This window comes from Heloderma suspectum, chromosome 13 (genome assembly GCF_057233095.1).
Source record: "Heloderma suspectum isolate Gila_16-S chromosome 13, 16-S_ref, whole genome shotgun sequence".
NCBI classification, from domain to species: Eukaryota; Metazoa; Chordata; class Lepidosauria; order Squamata; family Helodermatidae; genus Heloderma; species Heloderma suspectum.
In genome coordinates, this window is record NC_139470.1 from 2927400 (window position 1) to 2944749 (window position 17350).

The window sequence follows — 17350 nt, forward strand, 5'->3', positions numbered from 1 at the left end:
GTTTGTTAACCATGCACAAGCCACCCTAAGAACCCATGGCTTGCTGTTGGGTTGTTCAGGGTGGCTTGTTTTGACGTGTGAACCTGGCACATATGTGGCTTGTTGGAAAGGGCTACAAGAGCCACCTGGCATGAGTGGCAAAAAACCCAGTTGCTCCTCCCGATCTCGCTAACGATATCTCCTCTCTGTTACGTCTTGAAATGACACTAGACAATTTCCTCCTCCACTTTATTGCCTCCCTGAACAGCAACATCTTTCTTTGTTGTGCAAATTTAATGTTACATTTTTCACCTTTGGGGAGATTTGTGCAAATTTAACTTTATTTTTTTTAATGTTCGGGGATTTGCACAAATTCACTTATGTGCAGGAGTTACTGTGCTTTAGCGAATTTACACAAATCTCCACAAAAGTTTTTTTAAAAAAGAAAGTTAAATTTGCACGAAGCTCCCCGAAGGCGGGGAAAAAGTAACACTAACTATGCACAAATCTCCCCAGGCGAAAAAAAAATCTGCAAAATAAATTCTACTCCACTAACGAGTAGGTTGCTGAGATTGTGCCTCAAAGGCCCATGGGATACGTGATGGGAATGGACAGGAGAACTAAGGGGGAAACAAGCCATGGCAAGCCGCAGAGCTCCTGATCGTCTGTTGGGAGTAACATGGGATAGCAAGCAAATAACCCATACACTGTGGCTTATTTTCAGGGTGGCTTATTGTGACATGTGAACCAGCCCAGTGTATCCAATCAACACCTGGCCAAGAGATGGCCCAGATGTTTTAGGCCTAAGCTAAGCCCCAGCTGTGTCAGGGATGAGTCCAAGCCCCTTGAGATGTCTGACAGCTCTGATTCTGAATCAGAATTGGAACAGCTAGATCAGAGCTGGGGGGAAAGAAATTTCACCAGAGCCCCAAGGTGCCAGGCCTTGACAAACAGATGGCCCAGGCTGAGTCGCTGCCTCCTCCTTCCACCATAAGAATTCAAGTTCCTGAGGAGGAGGAGGGGTGTGACTTGAGAGATGCTAGGCAGCATCTCAAGGCAAAGTGGGAAAAGTCAGGCTCAGACACTCTGCCAGGGTAGCCACTCTTAGAAGCCAACGTAGGGGGGAGCTGCCCTAAGGGAGGGGTGTCAGTGCGAGGTAAGCTTGGCTGTGAGGTTCACGGGCAAACTGTTGGCAACATCACTACCCTCTGGTTCATCTTCTCTGATTAGAGATCGCAGATTACTTGTTCAGGGCCTGGGGCAGTCTGAGAGCTTCCTTGAATCTGCACTTGTAGAAAAGCTGGTCTTTAGCAAAATAAAGTCGTAACAGCCTGAAACTTTGATGCTCTGTGGAGTTGGTTGCAAAGGCGGAGGACGATCTATTCATGACAAACTGTTGGCTGGGGGATGCTGGGAGCTGTAGTCCGACACATCTGGAGGGCACCAGGTTGGGGAAGGCTGGCATAGCTCCATGCCATCTGCAGACAACTAGCATAGGGCCACCCTGAGAAATGAGCCCCAAGCTGCCCCTGTTCATTTCAACAGGTCTTGTGCAGGAGACATCACCACTGGCTTGTTCCCCAGGTAAAACCCTTAAGCGCCCCTGGGACAGGGGGCAAGAGTACATGGGTCTTTGTGGATCATGATGGTATGTGGGAGGGCGTAAGCACAAAATACATTTCTTCAACGACAGCCTACGGGGGTGGAACCTCTGGCCCAGGGGCAAAATCCAACAGAGCTCCCCAGATTGCCGTGCCCCCTTTCTGATGTCGGGTGATTTGGGAAAAGAGGCCCTGCTTTGTCCTCCGCATGCCTGCACAGAGCAAATGAGCGAGCCGATTTAGAAGGAAGGAGCGGGGGGAGAGGAAAGGGTCAACCAGGCAATGATGGCAACGTTACTGTTGTCGACATTTTCGCTACTCATGCTGAAGAGCAAAAGGAATTTGACACTCTACCTGCTCAAGGCGGGGCTGCTGCCTCTGAAAAGACACATGAACACAGAAAGCTGCCTCATCCCTAGTGAGACCATGGGGTCCATGTAGCCATCTTGCTCCAATGGACAACAGATCTCTAGGGCCCCTGATGGAGGTCCTTCCCAAGACTCGAACCTGGGGTCTTCTGCATGCAGAGCACGTGATCTACCAGCCAGCCACACCCTCCCTGTCTTCCGGCTGCTCCCTCTCCAGTTTCCCCCCTCCACACACACGGCAGAGTCCCCAGAGGAACGCAAGAGGGTGCTTCCTCGTGGCTGGGCCTACCTGTTTGGATGAGATGAAGGCAGCATGAACTGGAACTCAACCACACAGGTGCCGTCCACAAGCTGGCGGTGCTGCAGGCTGTTGAGTTCATAGGCAATGTAGGCCCTCCTCACATACACCTGGGAAGGACCCAAAGGCATTAACACCAATATACAAAAGGCATTTTTCTCCCTCTCTCATAATACTAGAACCCAGTGGCGTCATCCCATGAAGTAGGAGATTCAGGACAGAGAAAAGGAAGGGCTTCTTCATACAGTGTAGAGTTAAACGATGGAGAGCACTACCACAAGGCGACGGCCACCAATACGGATGGCTTTAAAAGGGGGTTGGACAAATTCCTGGAGGAGGAGAAGGCTACCAATGGCTACCAGTCCTGATGGCTCTATGCTACCTCCAGTATCAGAGGCAGGATGTCTCTGTACACTAGTTGCTGGAAACATGGCCGGGAGGGTGCTGCTGCACTCCTGTCCTGCTTGTGGGCTTCCCGTGGGCAGCTGGTTGGCCACTGTGTGAACAGAATGCTGGGCTAGATGGATCCTTGGTCTGATCCAGCATCAGGGCTCTTAAGAGCCAGGTGGATTTTGCAGGAGGGAAAAAGCAGAAGCGATTCACCAGCAAAATGGCAGGGAGCTAGCACCGTGGATCGACGGAATCTTTCCTGAAAAGCCTGCAGGGCTTTGTTTCCAGGTTCGGTTGGGAGGAGCTTAAGGGTCAAGGACACGTGGTGAGGGAGTAGGGAAGCCTAGATGTAAGATGAGAGAGTCCGTGGTGCACTTCCCAGGAGTTGGTCTGCAATGAGTCTGCAAAGAGGTCTCTCAGACTAAGGACGGGTGGCAGTAATGCCACATTCATAGAGTCAGGGGCCAATCAGGAACTTGTCGAGAGTCACCTGACCGTGACAGCGCATGTCCTTCAATGGCTGGGTTAAGGCTGGTAGTAGCAGCAGTTCCCAGGAACATAGGAAGCCTCCCTATTCTAACTGGCAGTGGTTCTCCAGGGTTCCAGGCAGGGTCTTTCCCAATCCTCCTGCCTGGAGGATCACACCAGGATCTTCTGCACGCAAAGCACAGCTCTGCCACTGAGCTACGGCCCTTCCTACGTTCCTGGAAGCAGAGCCTAACCGCCAGCACTTTCGCAGTTTGTGGCGCGTTAGGCTGCAAAATAAGGTTAAAATCCGGGACCATCCAACACCTTCATACTCCAGTAATATTTTCCCATACGTACTTCTCCATGGAGGAGAACCTTTTAAGTCAGAACTGGCTCCAGGTGCCTACGTGCTCACCCCTAACCCAACAGGAGTCCCAGCAAGCTACGCAGCTGCTCTCAATGCTACAAGAAAATTCTTTCATTTTGCAAAAAGACTCATCAGATCCAGTTCGAACACGAGGACATCAGAACCTTCACAACCGCCCCTTTACCTCCAGGGCCGCCATGCGCACCACCTGGTTGGAGTGGTAGAAGAAAGTTGGCAGAACATCAAAGATGGTGGTTTCTGAAAGGATCAGTTTCTGCAGAAGAAGGAATGAACATCAAATAAAGAAAAAGTTTGTAAGGTTGCAGTACAGGGACTGCACTCTCGTTTGTCTTGTTTTTTAAACCCTACTGATTTAGAATGTGCCAGTCAGTTTGATGATACTAATTTAGGACTCAATCGAGACCAAGGTTCTCTTCCCCCACAACAGGTTTTTACTTACCGTAGCAAAGCTATGCAAGGTAAACTTCAGTGGGCAGCCAGGGGCCTTTTCGAGCTTTGTGTACCTCAGATCTTTTTTTAAAATGAGCGATGACAGAGACAGAGTCTGAGCCCTTCTGAATGCAAAGCATGTGCTCTGCCCTGAGTGAAGCTCTTGCCTACAGTCCCCATTTTCAGTGGCTGCCCTGCAAAACCCAAGTTGCTGCAATTGCACTTGCTGCCAAGTACTAGGTGGTTAAAATAAGCTGGGCTCACCTTTAGGTTTTCAGGGCAGAACTGGTGTCCATACATATCAATGGCGGAGAGGAAGATGGACTCCACCTGGTTGTGCCTCAGTTCGTAAGAAGGGAGGTGCGAGGCAATCAGCACCTGGGGGGAAAAAGGGGGGCTGTGTCAAGGTGCACGCAGGGAGCAAGGCAGGGGACTCGAGATGGGCTCTGTGCTGGCCCCAGGCCTGTCGTTTAGAGGGGCCTAGAGATCCATGATGCTCTCTGGTTTTGGTCCATTAGCTGCAGTTTTCCTTCTAGTGGGCCTCTTGGCTGGAAAGAGGAGTCAAAGGTCGATAGCGCCGCCTCAGCACATTCCATGCTAACGAGCTCTGAATTGCTTATCTTATCAGGGCCTAGGATGTGCCTGAGAAGTGAGGCTATGTTTATGCCAAGTTACAGGTGGCTGTGCTGGGAAAGTTCTGATTGTTTTCCTTCTGAACAAGCACTGTTAGTCTGTGCTGGGAAAGTTGCAGATGAATGCTAATTAAGCTTGCTGCTGCCATGCTGCCTCACTGCTGACATGTATGGTTTAAAACCCATTGTACCCCATGGCTCTGGGTTCAGAGAAGATGTCTGACCCAACCATTGGGTACACCTGTGTGCTCTAAGTACTCAATAAAGGCTCCTTGTAAGCAAACCTGGGTCTGGCTTATCACTATCTCGGCACCTCCAAACCTTAGCAGCCCAAGGCCAGGGCATACAAGCTTTTTGTACCAGGCACTAACAAAACACTTTAAATAAGAAATCTATTACGGGTCAATGAACTGAATTGGGCAAATGAAAATAAATTTGAACCCAATTTGCCAACTTTGGTATAATTTATTCTGCCTACAAGATGGAGGTTTTCAAACAATCTGAACTGTGTAGAACCAAAAGGAGACTGGGGGTTGGTTAACCAGACATTTTTCAAGCTCTCTTTAAAAAAAAAAAAGTACAGAGAAAAGAGAACTAAGCATCCAACAAATTCTGTCTTCTATTTCTTCAGTGCCTTCTGCACAGCAGCTCATGTGAAGAACTGATAACTTCCCAAGGCCATGTGAGATTCGTGGCTGAACAGAGATCTGAAGAAGGGTCTACCACAGGCCAGGTGCTGAGGAATTATGCATTGCAGAGGGTGCAATTTTGTATTTGACTAACCAGCCCTTTTGAATTAAAACACACACACACACACACACCACATTCTGTCCACTTTAGCAGTGACCCAAAGAAGCCGGACTCTGCCTGGTTTGCACCCTTGAGGACTAGAAACTTTTTTTTAAAGGCATGCATCTTTGTAGGTATGCAGATGTACACATGCAAATACATGCATATGTTGATTTATATCCCACTTTCTCTTTATCAAAAGATAAACCCAAAGTGATTCAAGGAATAAAAAAGCAAATAATTGTACAACAACAAAAATATAGAATACACAATACAACGATGGCCTTTTCCCCCATGAATTTGTAAGCAGTGCCATATCAGTTAAAAGGACAAACTAAATGTCAAGGACAACAGAATCCGATGAGTCATGTTATAAAATGCATTGCAGCTGGAATCCGAAAGCTACTTCAGGCATGCCCAAGGCACGGCGCACACCCAGCAGGATTTTCAGCTTCCTTTTCTGGAGCCACAGAGCCTGCGCCCGATTACAAACTCCTCGGATTCAAAAGTGGCTCAGAATGCAGCACGGGGGCACACGTGCCTGGCTGTGTCTTGAGAAACACAAACCGAAAGCCTCCCAGGGCATACGGGGGGTTCTCTGGATCCTTGGTGGGGAGTGGGGTGGGGAGCCATGCAAACCCCCACACTGACCTGCCTGGCCCTCAAGGCCACTTTGGAGTGTTCCATCTTGCTCAGCTGCGTCAGCTCGTTCAAAATGGCCATCAGCTCATCCGTCAGGGTGGGGTCTCTGCCGCAAAGGTGATCCTATGCATGACAAGCAAACAATTTAGATCTTCTATTGCACTTATCTAGAAAAGAACCAGCAATGGGTGGAGTCCCCTGCCTCCAGCTCAAAGAAACCACCCACTAGGAGGGTCACAGATTTCGGAACAGCCTGGTCCCCAACTTGGTGCCTGCCAGATGCTTGCTTGCTTGCTTTATTACATTTCTATACTGCCCCATAGCTGAAGCTCTCTGGGCAGTTTTCAGAAGTTAAAACACTGAAATACAATATGCAAAGTTTAAAAGGCATTTACCTAAAAGCACACAGACAATATACACAAACAACATATAACTAAAAACAACTTTGGGCTGTCAGTCATAACTAAAGACATATCCATGACTGATTAAAAGACTGTAACTCCCATCAGCCCCAGCTAGGACGGCCAATGGGAATGATGGGAGCTGGAGTCGAACACACCTGCAGGGCACCAAGCTGGGGACCAGGCTGCTTTGGAGAAAGCCCTTGCTGCTGCGAGAGCAGCCCCCACGCTCGCCCACCATCCTCTTCGGCTCGCCCTCAGAGAGAGGCCACACCCTCCTACTCACAATCAACACGGTCACCAGGAGGTTCTTCTTGGCCACCTGGGCATGGGAGAAAATGAATTCAAGGACTTGGGTCATGTCAGGCATGAATTGCTCCCGCAGGCTGATCACACATTTGTCGTAGTGGGCTGAGATGAAAAAGGAAAATAAGAGCAGGGACCCTCTCCGGAGACGGGGCCCCTGAACAGCGCCTACCAAAGCGTGCAAAACCAACCGGTGATCTAGCTCACCTTGCTGGAACTGGGTCTCCACCTGCAAATATCGCCTCAGTAGGTCTAACACCACGGATTTCAGATGGCCTCGGATGCCACTGCGGTACCTAAATGGGGAGAACAGACGGAAGATGTGGTCTACAAGGCTCCCCTCTTGCTGAGGCTTTCAGAGAGTTGAGAGTGGCTCTTTGCAGGTTTCTGACAGAAGAGGAAAACCTGCTTGGCCTGTTTATTAGAGGTGCTGGGGAGATGGTACCCACACACGAACAACAATACACAGGCAGCGCAACACAGGAAGCAAGCGCCTTTCACCTCCTAAAAATATTGTCCATCCTCTAAGTGGCTGGCTTGGGGCACTTAAGGGTGAGACAAAGCTGTTGGAATAAAGGTCATTGAGGAATTTCGATGCTGCTGTTCTTTAAAACAACAAAGGTGCTGTTCACACAGCACACTAACGCACACTCAGTGGGTGAGTGTGGGTTGTTGCTGAACCATGGGTTGGCAAGTTGCCTGAACCCATTTTCCGCAGGGTGGCTTATTAACCACCGCGAACAACCCAGCAACAAACCATGGGTTCTCAAGATGGCTTGTTCAAGAAAAATAAGGCACACTGCATGGTTAAAAAGCCATCCTGTGGAAAATGTCCTGGGTTCAGACAACACGCCAACCCACGGTTCAACAAACCACCCATGCACAACCAGTGATGGCGTGGGTTAGCATGTTGTGTGAACCCAGTCACACTTAGGGTTCGGGTGAGTTGGACCAGATAATTAATATCTTTATATATCTATCTAACAGGCTCCAAACAGATTGTTCCTTGTAATTCCTTTCCTTCCAGCCACTGACAAAGTTGTTGTGATGTCATGGAATATTAAACAAACTTCCTAGCTGCTGAGGGATATCACGTCATAGAACGCTGACGAACAGTGCAGCCTCACTTTAGGAAGTGGAAGCTTAGCTGCCGAAACAAAACAAGGCCCTCCGCCCCACATGAGGCCTAGGGACAGAAGGGATGACGTGCTGCACGCCGGAGAGGAAGGAGCGAATGGCGTGGCGGGGTGCCCATCGCCTAAACTTGCCTCTGAACCAGTTGCACAATGCTCTGGGTGTTCATGAAGAAAACTTCCCGGTCAGCTTTCCGCTGCAGGGTGGCGGCATGGCTGTCCAGTATGCTGGCAATCTCGAAGTAAAAGAAGAAGAAAGGGAGGCCAGGAATAACAGAAAAGGACCGTCATCACGTATATATTTTCTTAAGGGATAGCAAGGGAGTGAGCCCTCTGAAAACAATCAAGAGAATGGCCCACCTCTACCAAAGCAGCCTTACTTATTATTTCATTTATGAAATAATTTAAAAAAAGCCCTTCATCCTTGCGGATACCGGGGTGATGTACAAAGAAAGTAATAATATGATAAATACTAAAAGCTCAGCATCATGATAAACAGAGAAGGCAGTGACTACAGTAGAACAGGCAAAATCAACCAAGTAAAATGCCTGGGTAAGCCCAAAGCTCTTGACCCGGCACCAAATCAATTCCAAAGCCCACAACAGGGCATGGATGCAACAGCACCCTCCTGTTTGCCTCCAGTATGTTCCCCGGCATACTGGAGGCAATATACAACCGTTGTAATAGTAACCATTGGTAGCCTTTGAATCAGCTCCAAGACCTTCAGCTATTGGGCGGAATAGAAATGTAATTAAATAAATCTGTGCAAAGTTCAAGAACACCAATGAACCTCTCAAACCCTGCCTGCACAATATCCATTATGCCTCCCCAGTACTTTTTGAAGGCACCCCATTGTCTTCAATTCTCCTGGTGCCATTCCACCAGGAGTTCTCTTGCTGTATCCCTCACCTGCTGGCTGGGGAACTGACAGAGCACCGAGGTGATGTTGCTGGCGTACTGTGCCATCACCTTCCGGATCGATTTCTCCACCGATGGCGGGATCCGACCCGAAATGCTCGTCATGATGTCTTGCAGCTCCAGGAGGGGGAGGGATGGGTCCCGGAGCGTCTTCATCAGTTTGGAGACCCACTCTTTAATCTGAGCCAAGAAAAAAGAATAAAATGATCAGGGACTTGGAGAGTCCATGAATACACTGTGGACAGCTCCCATAATTCTTGACCACTGGCCATGCTGGGCGGGCTGATGCAACCTGCAGGACAACACATATGATTGCAGAAGGCAGTTCCTGCCCACAGGCTTACATTCTAATAGACATGATACAAAGGAAAGAAAAGACCTTCTGCCTTCCAATTCTTGAAGTTACATGATCCCAGCAATACCTTCTGATTGTCAGGGTGGACACTGAGCCCATAGAATCCCAGAGTAGTTCTGATTCTGAGGAAGAGCAGTCGCTCCTGGGAGAGGAGCACGCTCCTCTTTCCCAGGGCCAACAGCTGACGGAGATTCCTCCCACCAGCATTCCTAGCTTAGACAGCAGTCCTGGGAGTGACAGCGCGCGGGAAGCAGACTTGGTGGACGCGCGACGCCAACGCAGAGAGCGGCGCCAAATGGAGGGCGCAGAAAGGAGGCTTAGTGCCCGGTTGGCACGCAAACAACGGCTGCGCCCAGAGGATCCAAGGGAAAATGGGAGGGACTCTCCCTAGTCCTTAAGTTCAGGGGTCTGCCAGTAATTCCCTTTCAAACGGGGACCAACTGTTCCAGCTTAGGGCATAGGTACTCTGCTGCTCATATGTAGTTGCTAACAGTAGAGTTGTTAAGTTGTAAAAGAGGAATAAAGCTTTGAAAAGAATCCATTTGTCTGTGTCTGGACTTGGCTATTGGATTAGACTGAGAGAGGCCTCCAAGGAGCCCTTGACACTGATCTGGACAGCTGGGCCTCCCTACCTTTAAGTACTTACTTCACACAACGCGCTAACCTGCATTCAAGGTTCAGCATAGGGTGAGTGTGGATTGCTGCTGAACCATGGGTTGTTGCTGAAACGTGGGTTGTCGTGTTGTTTGAACCCAGCCATGATAACAAACCATTGTCTGTTAACCACGAACAACCCACAGTCCACAACCCAACAACAAACCATGGGTTCTATTTAGAATTCTGAATGGTTCTGACTGAAACCCGGAGCGAATTCACCACTCCACTGACATCAGTGCCACCAGCCTCCACTGGATACTAGAGCTTTAGCTTTGGGGCAGTATAGAAATGCAATAAATAAATAAGTACATCTGCATCCCCTCTAACCACTGAGTAAAACAATTTGGCTTCTACTGACTTTCTCCCTAGTACAGTATCGAAAACTATCTTCAGCTCCATCAGTAAGAAAGACTGCCAATTTTCTCTCTGCTTCCAGTGCAAAAGGAATCCTGGGTGCTTTACCCAAACTGGGGACAGTTCTAAGTAAATGGCTGGATTTGGGGGAAGTCTCCCAGCAGCCTTATTTGAATGTCTGCAGACCCTTCCTCCTCTGTCCCATCTCAAGAATGTGATCATGCAGTCACCACAACTTCAACAACAGGCCAGTATTTTTTGTCCCCCTCCCTTCTCCCCCACTCCACCCCCACCCCACCTCCACCCCCCAACCTGCTTTTTCTGACATCATGTCTGATGAAGAGATCTGGAGATCTGGTTTTAAGGTGCCACAAGACTCTTTGTTTTTTCCCACATTTTCTCTCTCTCCATAAAAAGAGATTATGTGAGTAGCTGTGTGACAAACAGCAGTATCACCCTGGAAAAAAGAATTAACAGGCTCTCTTCCAAACTGGAGAAATAAACTTTGGTCAATGGCCTTAATGGAAAGCCTAACGCACCAGGTCAGACAGGTTAGGTCTGAAAATTATAGAGGTTGTTTTTATGAAAGTTGGGAAGCTTTTATAAATTTCGCAAATAATGATGCTAACATGGTGTCTCCATTCTTATGTTGGAAAGATGTTTTGGGAGGAACAGAAAAGTGTAATCAATATGGTTAACAGTGAAAGGCAATGGGACACATAACCATCATATGCACATTTGTACCCCTAATTAATTGTAAAATATCATTGTTTAATCATGTGCAGTTCACGCAGTGATTGGCTACTGTTGTTTGTTGGTTTATAATGAAGGAATATGTTTTGTATTGACTTCATAAGAAAATAAATTAAAAAATATATTTTAAAATCAATAAACACAAAACTTACCAATAAAACCAATAGCCCAGACTTAAGGGAAGGCCAGCGAAAACAGGTGGACCTTCAGAGTTTTCTTGAAGATCTGCAAAGAAGGGGCCTGAAGAACCCCTGATGGAAGTTGATTCCGGAGGTGCGGGGCCACCCCTGAGAAGGCCCTCTCCCTTGCACTCACCAGCCTAACCGCTTAGCAGGGGGCAGGTGAGAAGGGCACTCAGGAAGAACAGCAAACGTCCCCTTACCTTGGTGCTGAAATATGGCTCTGGCAAGCAGTACCCATTCATGACATTCAAGAGGCTCTCCAGCACATTGTGGAACACCTGGTGCAATTTCTCACCGAGGATGGGCAGGGGCTGTTGAGGGGGGAGCCCCCCTGTGAATAACTGGGCCTGGGGGGCAGAAGGAGGACAGAACAAAGGGAGGAGAGAGAGAAATTTTAGACCAGTGCTCAGAAAATAGCCACCCAGGAGCTGAATCTACAATGAGCTTTGGGGCAAGGAGGGTTTCCCAATTGTCAAGGTATCTTGGGATTAAAATTGGAGAAAACACTTCACTCTGACACACGCAAAAAGGATGGCTTAGGTACCCTCAGAGGGGCTCAGCCGCCTGTGTGCATCACTGCTCTGAATGTGTCTGATTGGAAGGAGACAAGCTGAGAGTAGGGACTCATGCACAGATGCAACAGGCAGCCTCTTTGGAGACCAGACTGTCATGCTGCATGTCTAAAACCAGGTGTGACTGGATCATTTAAGCCACACCCAATTTAGAAATGTGGCGAGATTCTTCAGCCCCTTCCCCAGGAATGGCTGACAAGGAGGAAGGAAGGCCAGAGCGGCTGTCATGCAGAGACCCAGCAGGCAGCCTCCTTTGAGTGGGCAATGTGGGAAGCTTTGGAGCCACAGCCAGCATTTTGTGAGAGGTTTTAGAGGAAAGGGTAAAGCTGCCGGAAAGTTATTAGCCATAGCAAAGGGAGACTCCGGGCTCTTTCCTAGGAGAGGCAGCAAGCTGCTCTGGGAAGAGGCTCAGCCTCAGTGATCTCCAAGTAATGTAAGAGCAACCTGGCTGGATCAGAGCAATGGTCTATCTAGTCCAGCATCCTGGTGGCCACAGTGGCCAACCAGACCGGTAGTCCCTCCATAAGCTTGTCTAACTCCCTTTCAAGGCCATTTAAGCTGCAACCACGAAGACTGCCCTTGCCAAGAGAAACCATTGTTCTTCTGGCATTGGTGCGCCTTGCAAGAGGGCACCTCTCCTCCTGCCCTCAGTGGATGGGAGGAGGCAACACACACACACACACTACTCACAAGAGTGAAGAACTGCTTAGAACGCAGCTCAGGACATCCAGCAAGCTCCTACGGTTACTGGGGGCCAAAGCAGTGAGACAAAGAGCCAAGAGAGAAGTGTGTGTGTTTCACTCCCCAGCAGCCTCCACTCCAGCCTTCCACAACCTGACGCGCTCCAGATGTGCTGGACTGCAACTCCCATCATGGTCATGCTGATGGGGAAGGATGGGAGTTGCAGTCCAACACATCTGGAGCGTGGCAGGTTGGAGAAGGCTGATCTATCCACTCACCAGGTGAACTTTGGTGGGGTCATCCAACTCGAGCCTCGCTATAACACAGCCCGCCTCCAGCAGTGTGCCTGGCCGCTTCACGTAATGGATGATGCCTGATTCCTCCACCGCCAAGCTCACCACCATCTTCATCACCTGTGTGCATGTGTGAGAGAGAGAGAGACAGACAGACAGACAGAGAACAAGAGCTTCATGTTTCTAGTGCTTACTAGATCCAGAAATAAAACTGGGATAGATATTGGCTGAGAAATATTTTGCTTTAGGTCTGGTGCCTGTTATAGCAATAGCAGGCATTAGATTAGAAGAGGTGGTGTTCACCATCTGCAGTTTTTAGAAGTAGTTGTATAAATGTCCAGGAAAGGGGTTGTGCGTGGAGGCAGCTTTTATTCTTTCTTTCAAACATTTCTATCCTGCCCTATATCATTAAGATCTCAGGGTGGCATACAGATAAAATCAATGTAAACAGTATAAAACAATAAATAATTTAAACACCTAAAAACATATTAAACTATTAAACAAGCTAAAACCAGTTAAAATCTAAACAATAAAAAAGTTAAAACAATGTGCTAGGGAATGCATTTAGGGAATGCATTTAGGGAATGCTAGGGAGTGAAACGTTATCTAGTTGCTTGCTTCATTCTCACTCACCCCCACAGCTGGCACAACCAGAATGATGCCAAACACACACACACACACACACATTTTCATCCTTTTTATTTTTAAAGTTTGAGCAACCACCACCAATCGCTGCTTTACATTTTCAAGAGTAATGGCAGCTCCACGAAATTCTAGCCAGTGCTTTCCAGCTGGTCTGATTCTAAGGCGTACCTCTATTTCTGCATAGCTGTGACCCACACAGACATGACCTCCGTCATCTACCATGTACTGCAGCAGCTTTCCAGCAGACGGCGATCGAAGCAAGGTGGGGTCGCTCTCCTTCTCGAAGTTGCAGGTTTTATTGCCAATGGTGATGCGATATCTGAAGAGAGGAGAAAGCTTCTTAGGACTGTTAATGGCTATATCCTGTCAGAGAGAAGGCTGCCCACCAATGCTCCTTCGTTCAGACCAATCCATCTATTGCTACCAAGGCTGTCACTTCAGCCTCCCAGGACGCTGACCTTAAAGTGACTATTACAGGACAAAGAAACGTCAAAGGGGGATTAGAGAGAGAGAGAGAGAGAGAGACTGCTGACTGAGACATCATCAACAGGTTTAATTCTCGCTTGAATTGGGATAAAGGATTTTTATCACAGTATATGTGTTAATTGGCTTACCTAGTGCCAGGATGTTTGTGTTATCAGCAACAACTGCACTGTGAATGACCACTATTAATAATGGTAATAACATCATTGTCACTTTCTGTATTTAATTTCCTTCTGACCTCACTGTTTACAATTCGTCCGTCCCCCACCCTCCCCATCGTATGTACTGAATATAAACCTTTCCATATTACTCCATGCATCTGATGCTGTGATGAAGTGGACTATACCTATGCCAGAGTAAATTTGTTCGTTTTAAAGGTGCCACAAGACTCTGTCGTTTTTACATGAATAAAAGAAATCGTAAAAGTTGATCGTATTCATTTTAGGGCACAACCCTACGCAAGTTTTGACAGAAAAAAGTCCTGCAACTCCCAGCATCCGTCAACCAGTAGGGACGTATGAGAATTCCTATTGGGGTGAAAACTCAATGGATTTTTCCTGGCAGATTTCATTCCGTTTCCCCCCACTGGCGTCAACTCAATCTGTAGCGAGTTGAGCCAATACACGGATTCCATTTTTTGTAAGAAATGGCAGCAATTAGTGCAAATTGGGGGGGGGGGGTTTGGTGGATCTTGAAATTTGCGCAAATGGGGGTAATTTTTTTCTTTTGAAATTCTCCCTGGTCTTTTGAAAGTGCACAGGAGCACACTTTCACCAGTCTGATATGTGTAGTCTTGCCTTGTCAATGTTGCATGTTGCAGCTTTCAATGGAAGCACTGAAGTGGAGTAGGTAACTTACAAGGAAACTGCCAAGGCAAGACTGCATATAGGCTAATTTGTGCACAGTAGGGAAGGACCAGGGGAAAAATAATGGTAAGACATTTAATAGCAAGAGGATTACATTGCCAAGTGGAAGATATTGTGTGTGTGTCCCCCGCCCCCCCCCCCTTGGCACACTTACTTCGTTCACATTTTTTTCTTTTTCAGTGCTTCTGAATTGCGCAAACAGGTTCTGCCTTTGTCTTTACCATAACTGTGTGCAAATTAGCCTATATGCAGTCTTCCCTTGTCAGTTACCTTGTATGTTACCTACTCCACTTCTGTGCTCCTCTTGACAGATGAGGTGTACAAGGAAACTGAGAAGGCAAGACCACACATATTGAACAGCTGAATCTGTGCTCTGGGACACTAGTGAAAGACCGGGGTAAATTAAAAACAAATGACCCCATTTGCAGAAATTTCAAGATTAAAAAAAAAATCAATTTCTGCAAATTACCATTGGGCAATTGGCAGGACCCGGAAAAAGAAATGCACTAAACATCTCTGGAATCAGGAAAATAAAACTGCTACAGTCTGCTGCCACTTACTGGAACGAGAACACTGCAGAATCCTGCTGGGTTCAAATGGATTGGAATTCTCAGTGTCTCACATCCCTACCAACCAGCCATGCTGGGAGAGTGCTGTAGGACTTTTCCTGTCTAAACATGCATAGGATCGCACCCTTAGTCAACTTACAGTGTCAATAAATGTGCACCCCAAAGTGAGAATTGTACCACTGGATCAACATGCATAAGCTCCTAGCTGGTTCTGCTGTTGTTTAGCCACAGGCCATTGCAACACTTAATAATGAACAAACTACGGTGCAGACACAGCAAAACATCTTGTCTGCGTTATATGGCCATAAACAGCTTCTCTCACTGGTTTGGCCAGCCTTCTCCAACCTGGTGCCCTTCAGATGTGTGGGACTGCTACCCCCATCATTCCCAGCCACCATGGTTATTGGCAACACCACAGTCACACGCAGCAACTCTGAAGTCACACGCAGCAACACCACAGTCAGCGCGCTCCACCTACCGGTCAGTTTCTTCTTTCATGTACGTGGTGTAACTGTTGCCGTCATAGGAGAGCAGAAGTCCCCCATCGTTCAACCTGTGCACATCAATCTCGATGTGGGAGTTATTCATCAAGATCACATAGGTGGTCAGGGACTGACGAGCGACCTGTCCACGCACCACAGAAACAAAAAGAAAGGACTTCTTGCTTCCCCTCCAAAATGGGTTAAAGGGTCAACGTAAAAGGGGAAGAAACCCAAATAGTCTTCATCTCCCCTGCTGCTAGTAGACAGACTATTTTCTGCCTTCAGTCTATGCAAATCTGGGTCAACCCTTTGCAAGCATTACCTTAAGAGTGTATTTCATGCCTTCGTAAATAAGCTCCACATCAACAATGTTCAGAAGCGAGGCTGCTGGCAAGACCTGGCCCCTGAAAGATGAACCAATCTTTTAGATTTTCGTACAAAAAGTGTCCTGCAGTCCTCCTCCCCACACCCCCTGTTACTCTTCATAACCTTTTGAAGGCAGGTCATAATAATAAGCATTTATATAGCTCTTTGGAATACTCTAAAGTATTCTAATCTAAAGGTACCGAGATAATGTATGTGAAGATAATGTGTGTCTTCACATACATTATCTTGGTAATCATTACAACAATCCAGTAATGCAGGCCAACGTGTTAGTCACTGAACCTAAGAGGTATGAATATCAGAATATGTGTGTTCAGTGCAGATACTCAATCTGAGTACATGTCACAGAGGCCTCCTGATTGGCCCCAGCTCCTTCATACATGAATCTGTAACAGAACATATATTGCACAGCTCAGGACCACAGTACTTGATGGAACGCCTCTCCTGGCATGAACCGACTCATACGCTATGCTACGCATCGAAGGCCCTCCTCCGGGACCCTCCTCCAAGGGAGGCTCACAGGGTGGCAACAAGGGGGAGGGCCTTCTCCATGGTGGCCCCCTCATTTATGGAATAATCTCCCCGACGAGGCCTGCCTGGTGCTAACGCTGTCATCTTTTCAGCATCAGTTTAAAACTGCCCTCTTCTCTCAGGTGTTTGGCAGCATATAATGAGTCTCTTTAATTGCCTCTGGCTGATAATTTTAAGTTGTTTTAGACACATGTTGTTGTTGTATGTGCTATTTGTCCTGTGTCATTACATGAATGGTTTTATACTTTATGTAATGTATTTTAATGGTTTTTAATTCTCATGAACCCAGAGAGCCTTGGCTATGGGGCAGTATAGAAATATAATGAATGAAATGAAAATATCTTCCCCAATATACTGTATAAAATGACCAGCAGCAGATCACAAGTCAGCAAACCCGGGAGGAAGAAGTACCTTAATGAAGGGAAGAGGTGCAATACCTCACCACCTCCACAGGTCAGGGGTGGGGAAACTTTTTCAGCCCAAGGGCCAAATTGTAAAATGGCAAAGATCTCGGGGGCCACATTCCATCCGGACAGAGCCAAAGGTAGAGTTGGCAAAGCCAAAGGTAATTGCTATCATTTAAGTCTACTCAGAAGTAAGCAGGACTGGATCACTCAGCACCCTTTCAAATAGCATCCCAAATACCAAGCCGTTGCATAGCTACTCACAAGCAAACAAGTCTCCTGCCTGCAAAAGGCACAGCTCAAAATCTTTGAAACAGCTTGATTCTTTGAAACACCTCTTATCTTTCACTGGAGATAACAGCAGAAGTTGTTCAGTTGTTCAGCTGTGTCCGACTCT

The 17350-nt window shown here is 47.5% G+C and overlaps 1 protein-coding gene across 11 annotated transcripts in view; it reads right to left on the bottom strand.

The window, feature by feature from the left end:
- Nucleotides 1-17350, bottom strand: part of ACACB (acetyl-CoA carboxylase beta) — an 81945-nt gene that overhangs the window by 25582 nt on the left and 39013 nt on the right. For 7 of the 11 annotated variants that reach the window (XM_084820153.1, XM_084820160.1, XM_084820161.1 and 4 more), the window contains 12 exons: nucleotides 15957-16038; nucleotides 15631-15776; nucleotides 13403-13553; nucleotides 12575-12709; nucleotides 11244-11390; nucleotides 8734-8922; nucleotides 7960-8060; nucleotides 6672-6987; nucleotides 5994-6107; nucleotides 4186-4299; nucleotides 3656-3745; nucleotides 2238-2356 (listed from right to left, as the gene is read on the bottom strand). In XM_084820153.1, coding sequence (XP_084676279.1) covers nucleotides 2238-2356; nucleotides 3656-3745; nucleotides 4186-4299; nucleotides 5994-6107; nucleotides 6672-6987; nucleotides 7960-8060; nucleotides 8734-8922; nucleotides 11244-11390; nucleotides 12575-12709; nucleotides 13403-13553; nucleotides 15631-15776; nucleotides 15957-16038 — 1704 coding nt within the window. The remainder of the gene's footprint in view (nucleotides 1-2237; nucleotides 2357-3655; nucleotides 3746-4185; nucleotides 4300-5993; nucleotides 6108-6671; nucleotides 6988-7959; nucleotides 8061-8733; nucleotides 8923-11243; nucleotides 11391-12574; nucleotides 12710-13402; nucleotides 13554-15630; nucleotides 15777-15956; nucleotides 16039-17350) is intronic. The other 4 variants (XR_014785780.1, XR_014785781.1, XM_084820155.1 and 1 more) reach the window with 1 other exon arrangement.